Source organism: Prinia subflava, chromosome 2 (genome assembly GCF_021018805.1).
Source record: "Prinia subflava isolate CZ2003 ecotype Zambia chromosome 2, Cam_Psub_1.2, whole genome shotgun sequence".
Taxonomy (NCBI): Eukaryota; Metazoa; Chordata; class Aves; order Passeriformes; family Cisticolidae; genus Prinia; species Prinia subflava.
The window spans coordinates 91645647-91653230 of NC_086248.1; the positions used below are offsets into that span (position 1 = coordinate 91645647).

The 7584-nt window shown below is 38.6% G+C and overlaps 1 protein-coding gene across 3 annotated transcripts in view; it reads left to right on the forward strand.

The window, feature by feature from the left end:
- The window catches only part of CRIM1 (cysteine rich transmembrane BMP regulator 1), a 177236-nt gene extending 171742 nt beyond the window's left edge, over window positions 1–5494 (forward strand). For all 3 annotated transcript variants that reach the window (XM_063391002.1, XM_063391003.1, XM_063391004.1), the window contains 3 exons: window positions 412–534; window positions 1927–2114; window positions 2522–5494. In XM_063391002.1, coding sequence (XP_063247072.1) covers window positions 412–534; window positions 1927–2114; window positions 2522–2698 — 488 coding nt within the window. In that variant the 3' untranslated portion in view covers window positions 2699–5494. The remainder of the gene's footprint in view (window positions 1–411; window positions 535–1926; window positions 2115–2521) is intronic.
- Window positions 5495–7584: the final 2090 nt, after the last annotated feature.

Genomic DNA, 7584 nt, shown 5'->3' on the forward strand with positions numbered 1-7584 from the left:
CCTCCTTTGAGAATTACAAAAAAAGCAGGGCAAAGAAACCAGTAGGGACTGGTTACATATCAGCTGGGAAAACGTAGCCTTCCCTTCATTTTTGGGTGGAGGGTTTTGTTGAGTATCACAGAGGAGCAAGCCTGTAGTAAAGCATGTATTCTGAGATGGTATTTTCAAAAGCAAGTTTGTCCACAGCAGTCCTTTGTCCCATTCACATTATTATAATGATAATGGCAACAGACACGTATCCCACATACAATAATTTTTAATAAAATCCCAGGCTAATGAAAATTCTGAAACAAATAAAAGAATTTAAAGGACAAAGCACTGCAAATGGGCAAGTGTATTTCCTCAATTAAGAGCAGCACAGAGAAATTAAGCAGCCTGTAACCTGTCAAACACATTTTTCTCATTTCACAGAGATGTATGTACCTGAACCCACTAACATCCCCATCGAGAAGACAAACCATCGAGGAGATGTTGAACTAGAAGTACCAAACTGGCCAACACCGAGTGAAAATGATATAATCCACATTCACAGAGGTCAGATCTGATATAAACTGGGATAATTTAGGACTGTGTTTATTCCCCATGTTTTAACGCATCTACTATTTCTGTTCAGGTAGCAGTTGTATCTGAAAATATTCTTCACTGCATAATTCTTACATGAATTTTGCTTTAAGTAAAGATGAGTCAGTCAATTAAATTTTATTTATCCATTTTGGTCTCATTATCACTCCATGTTCTGCATAGAAGAAGCATCTGTGTTGGTATGATGGAGTTCTTTAAAATTTAGAATACAACAAAATGATGGCTCAGAAGTGATTCTTCAGTGTCTTTTCTGATTCCAAAACTAGAAAGCAGGCCATTGGAGTTGACAGACCTTCATTTGATCCATTTGACATTCTCAGGAATAGATAAACAAAGATGCAAAAACATTTACCACAGCCCAAGGTGTACCACATGTGGCCATGATGTCAGACCTTGGACAAAAAAAAGCACCTCGGGTATAGAGAAACACAGCCAATAAGGTTGTCTAAGGATGTAAATGCATCTTTTGTTTAAAACTGCACTGTAATATTCCTCCAGCATAGAGGAAACACTGTGCCACAGTTTTTATTAACCTTTCCTAATTGAAGGACAACCTAAGCTATGTATTTTTTTTAATCTGAGGATGATTTCATAGCATTTTATTGTTTGGAGAAAGGATGCATGAAATGTAACTTAGAACAATGTTCTAAGCTTATCCTTTTATAACTACAGCATTTTAATTTCTCAGGTATTATTTTATTATTATATAGCTGGCTTGCAACTATCCTGCCTGGGGATTATAAACACACTGCAAACTGTAAGGGAATTTTGTATATGTCATTGAAAGTTACCATTCTTTGCAATTACAACACTTGCTGCAGTCTAGTAACTGGAAGCAGTCTGTTTTCATAGGCTGAGTGCTGCAGGTATTGTAATAGCATCTCATCTCAATAGATGAGAGAGTGAACAACACATATGTCCTACCAGTTTTTAAAAGCAAAAAAAAAAGGAAAAATTACTTTCATCTTAAGATTTCCAAGTTCTCATCAGCCTGGAAACAGAGTCTGATTTTTTTTTACAGGTGAGAATTTGGTTGTGATCAGATAAGATTATGCAAACACAACTGAGTTAAGAGGTTATTGTCAGACTTGGTCGTTACTGTGCTTTAGGTTTCCTTCAACATCCTCTCTTTTTGATGGCCTTTTCCTGACTAACATAGTCCCTCTACAAGATAGTAGCTGTTCTAATTTATGTAAATAAGGTGACATTGCAGGAGAGAAGGTCCAAATTCATATGAGTGACAAGATGTACAACCGAGATTTCTGTATAATTCCATTCTTCCATTCTTCCTTAGGGCCAAGGCCTGTTGATCATTCCTAACAAAGGCTCCCATTTGCCTTGCAGACATGAACCACCTGCAGGGAGAATACCGGGGTGGCAGCGGGCCACACCCCAGCGAAGACACATCCGTCAGCTCTGTTGCCTTGGTGACAATCCCAATCACGATAGCGCTGTTACTGATCATCGTGTTCCTGCTCATCAACCAGAAAAAGCAGTGGATTCCAGTGTCCTGCTACAAAGCTCCAACAAAGGTGACATGTCTATTGCCAGGCTTTCCCATTTTTATGAAACCAGGAACAAAAAACATTATGGAAAATGTTAAGCAATAAAGAGGCTGTTAAAAGTTGGGGAAAAAACATCTGGGGCAACCAGGTTAAGCCTTTGTGTGGTGCTGAATTAACAGAGAACAGTTAAACCAGCCCAGCAGGGACAGGAGAATACCAGAGCTCCATTCAGAAGATAAAGAATGGTAACTCTGAAGAGAGTGTTGGTCTGTTACTATGTCTGACATAGGCCAGCTTAACCAACATCCAAACCCTTTCATTGGCAGTTTGATTTTGTTTTGTGCTCATGGACTTGAACTAAATGGACTTTTAAAATTATGTGTGGAGTACAAAAATAGTATGATTTACTCAATGTTTCCTTTCTGTTTTAACAGCCTTCTTGCCTAAACAATCAACTGGTATATGTGGACTGCAAGAAAGGTACCATGGTCCAGGTGGACAGTTCTCAGAGGATGCTAAGAATTGCAGACCCAGATTCAAGATACAGTGGATTTTACAGCATGCAGAAACAGAACAACCTACAGGCAGATAATTTCTATCAAACAGTTTGAAGAATTGCACCCTTTCCAAGGATTTAAGAAAGAGAGAGAAAGAGAGAGAGAGAGACAGTCTGCTATTAAAATAAAACTAGAATTGTGCAGTTGCTTAGTGGATTGTATTGGATTTGTGACTACATGTACAGCTCTCAGACCTTTCTGGGATGAGCTCTGACTTCTGCAATGTGCCAGAAAAAGCATTCCCACTTTTCCTTGAGATAACTGACCAAGTGTTTTCTTAGAACCAAAGTTTTAAAACTTGTTAAGATGTATTTGCTTGTAACATAGCTATAGAGGTTTTTTGGGAGGGGGAATCAGGGGCTAGGGGTAGGCAATGAAGTAAAAGGAAGCTTCAGACAAGAAAAGGTGGTCATGCTTGGCTGGAGGTAAAAATATACTGCCGAGCAGCAGGATAGTGGTTTTCCTTGTTGCTCTGAAATTGCATCTGTTGCAGCAAAAGCCTAACCCCAAGTGAAAAAAAATATGAAAAGGTCTGATTATTTTTTTCCAGCTGTTGCTACAGTAATATACTCCTAGAACAGAATTTGTCACATCACAGGTGTGGTGTACCTGCAAATATTTTTCTATATGATGAGAAGCTGCAGTAGTTAATGAAATAGCAAGGAAAAGATTATGGCAGAAAATAAAGGGTGGGTTTATTAAGGATGTATAAAATTATACCTTGTGCTGCTTTTTGGTTTTATTTTTGGTTTTATTTTTGTTTTCTTCAAAGCTGATTGGCTAGATTAGCCAGACTTCAGCAGAGTTAGCAAATGACTGAGGCCTAAGTAATTCCTGATATGAGCACTGGATCTTTTGACAGCAGTATTGAAGGGAGGATGGAAGGAGGAAAGGATGGAAGGAAAAGTCAAGAACACCATGCAGTTCCAGGGGCTTTTGTTTGTTTGTTTTGTCTGTTGTGGTTTTGTTTTGTTATTTTATATCAATCTCTGGTTGTTCATACAGGAGAAGGAAAAATATTTTTGTTGGACAAAGCTCTTGCATACATGAGAGTAAAAAAAGAGACTGTTTTAAGGTTGTTTTTTTCCTGTTGACGTTCTTATTTACTGGTATGCAGATTTAGAAACTACTTCCATGCTAGGAAGCTGCTTAATTTTAATTCTATATTACTCAAGCACCTTTTTTGAAGCTCAGAAAAAAAAAGGAGATCATGCTTCTTTAAACTTTAGCATTGTAGGAATATTTATGTAAATATAATTATGCTAAAAAACAACAAAAAGTATTTGTATGTTTGTGTATATATATGTATATACAAATGCATGTAGGTATACATATGTATAGATACGTGCATGTGTATATACACTATACGTATATATACTGTATATATGAAATACTATGTATACAGTATATATGTTTTCTATTTTTTTTCTTGTTGAATGTATTTTTATCTGAGAGAGATTTTACCCAGAGCAGAAACAGATAACAGGCATTCCATATCAATGCTTAATTGCTTGTGAGTTTAGGAAAGACAAGAGAAGAGCATCTCATTCTACCTACAGTTTGATTTGATTTGATTTGATTTGATAGTGTTTGTGTGTGTGTGTGTGCGCGTGTGCACTCTTGTGTTTGCGTGTGTTCAGTTCGTGCACGATTATAGCAGTAAGCGTTGCTCTTGCTACTTGCTACATTTCAGGGTGTTTCTTATTTTTCTTTTCCTGCTTAGCCTTAAAAAGGCTTTTTAATGAATGCATTGGCTAGAGACACTGATGACAATATACATGCAGCACTAATCAACTCCAAATATAACAGTCGGCTCCTGGATTTTGGTTGGTTTTGTTTTTCTTTTTTGGGTTTTTTTGTTTGTTTGGGGTTTGTTGGTTGGTTTAGGTTTTTTTTTGCAAACAATTGTTTGAAACAACTACTGGAATATTGTCCGCATTAAGCTGGAAGTTTGTTGTAGCTTGCCTCATTTATAACTCTGACTGTATAATACAATATTAACTTTCCAAACAGGTCTTGGCACTTTTATACTAATTACCCATTTGTGCATTGCCTTTTTTCTTTTACAAATGCTTGTCATAAGAGACACAGATACCCAGTATGCTTAATGTGAAAAGAAAAATTTATTTTTTGTAAAGGAACTCTCAAGTATTGTTCTAAATACTTGATCAGAGATTGCTGAACTTTAAAACTGAAAAAAAAAACCTAATTTATTATTATAATCACCTAATTTATTAATCTGAAGATTAACAATTTTTTTTTTGTTTTAGAATATCAAAAAGGTGTTCTAGCTGTTTGCATCAAAGAAAAAAATAGGTGTATCATTAAGGGTCAACATTTTTTCTGTTTATATAACTTCAGTTTCCAACCACCAATAAGAAAAAATGTAGTCTCCCCAGTGTTTTGTATTCAATCTGATTATGAAACAGAAATGTTTCTGTCCAGTAACTACAGAAATTTTGTCAAGACAAAACATCCATTCCTTGCATAAGAGTAAGCAGTCTTTATCCAGAAATTGTAAATGCTTGCTTTTGTTTTACAATCAAGGCCATATTCTGAAAATATTAGCAGGATATAGGACATGGTGTAAGATGTTTTTATTATTATTATTTTATTATTATTATTTTAAAGATATGATTTATCCTATGTGCTGTATCCATTACACTCTTTTACTTTGGTTCCTGTTGTGCTCTTGTAAGAGAAATGCAGATATAATTTTCTGAAAAATAGATGCATATGTGGCACTCGGAGTGCACTGCGGTTCAGCAGATTGCTTGTTTACTTTTTTAACTGTAAGGCGGTTTCTTGTAATTTGGCTCTTGGCAGCACAATAAAAAATTTTAAACCTTAGGATGCGTGTCTTCTTAAATGTTCGTATTTGTTACTTCTGGACACTGGTCCTTGAGACATTAGTTTATAGTTTGATATCATGATGAGTAGGAATTCTTATTATTGTCATGCTGACCTGAGATCAGAGCAGGTCAGAAAGTACTGTGAGTAAAGAAGAGTTTGCAGGTGCAGAAAGTTCTGCATATTACACTAAAGAATTTTCACAGTAGAGACTTGGTGGAATTCCAAGTATTTCCAATGTACAGATGAATCGAATGCAAAGTTAGACCTTTGCCCTGCAGTGGAGTTTATGTGGTCTAGTCTTACCTGACAGAAAGCCATGATTAACCATAAAAGATTCTAATGCAAGGTCCTACAAAAAGTGTATGGAATCAGAATTTGCACTTCATGGACTTCCTGAGCCACAGATCAACTACTTATCTATTAGGCTATAATGGCTTTTTTCTTCTAGTAATTTTTAAGCTAATTACCTTTGATGTCCAAGTTCTGGTATGTAAGATCCTGAGGCAAGGTGGTTTTTAGCTTAACTACTTGCTCCGTAGAAAACTGCCTCCTTTCTTTGAAGCTACTCTCCTAGTGGTTTCATTTAATATCCCTGACACTGCATTCAGAGCAGCAGTAGGTCAACATTTATATGTCACCCATTAATTTAGAGACCTCTCTCTTGTTTCTGTTTTTTCTTAAGCATCCTGAGCCACGATTCATCAGAAATAGTTCCATACCTGATGGCCAACCTTTCCGTTCCTTGTATTTCTATGTACATTCTTTAAAAGGAAGGGTTGGGGGACTGGGAATGTCCACATTGTTCACTTGTGGTACTCCCTGGATCTAGCACGGTATTTCCTGTTTGGATTGCTGCTGATGGCTGAGTCAGTGTTCTTGCAGAGCTAGCTGCAATAATACAAAAACCCCAGTAGTTACTGCAAAGCCCATGGTTTACTTCAACTAGGATGGATCTGTATTTATGTACATCCCTTTACATTTCTGTATGCTTAATTTTTTCTCCCTTGCTAGTTATCTGTTCCAGCATTATTGCTCCTTCCCAAGACTAAGGCTATGGAAGACACATGTCTTCTAGAAGAGCGTCTTAAAACTCTGCAAGCATTTTAGGTTTTCATCAGAACAAAACAGAAAACATCATAGTACTGATGTATCAAACAATGATGCATCCATATTTTAACACTTAGTAGTAGTCTTGGCCTCCTCCTCTGCCTTACAATGTCTGAAAGGATCATATTTGGAATGCCTATTTACACTAGGGTTTGCCAGCTTGTCATAATGCTGAGTAGGATAGGATGTAAATCCATTCAATGACCTCAATGGCGCTCAGATGCTTAACTAGGAATGCATTTTCCACTTGCACTCTTGCCAAACATCAAGCAGGAAGTACAGAAAGAAAATTGAAGGAGGCTCAAACCGAATCAGGAACTTAAGCAGAGAAAATTCCTAGTGCATACTTCAGGATATCAAAAGATTGTGGCTGCTCAAAAAAAAAAAAAAAAGAGATAAAAAAAAAAAGCCCATCCTAACCTCCTGCGCATAAGGGCTCAACACAAAGCCAGCAAAGGATGGGCGCAGGAGTCACAGCGCTGGTAAGAAAAAGTATCTCCAAAGCTTAGATTCTGGCGTACTAGGTGACTGAATGGAAGCATCAGTGACAGTAATAAAAACAAGTTACAACAAAACTCCTGCAGATACTCCCACCACGGCAGAGGCGCTGGAATTGGGTGATCTTTAAAGGTCCCTTCCTACACAAACCACTCTGCGCCTCCCCCTCCTGCCCGGTGAGCCGCCCCTACTCGATGCGGAGCTGTCAGTCAGTGCGGATACCGCTGTGTGCGGCTCCGCGACCGCTGTCCCAGCCCGGCCCAGCCCGGCCCGGCCCTCTGATCGCTATCCCAGCTCGGCCCGGCCCAGCCCAGCTCTGCGATTGCTGCCCCAGCCCAGCCCGGCCCGGCCCCGAGATCGCTGCCCCAGCCCAACCCAGCCCAGCCCGGCCCTCTGATCGCTATCCCAGCTCGGCCCGGCCCAGCCCAGCTCTGCGATCGCTGTCCCACCCCAGCCCGGCCCAGCCCAGCCCGGCCCTCTGA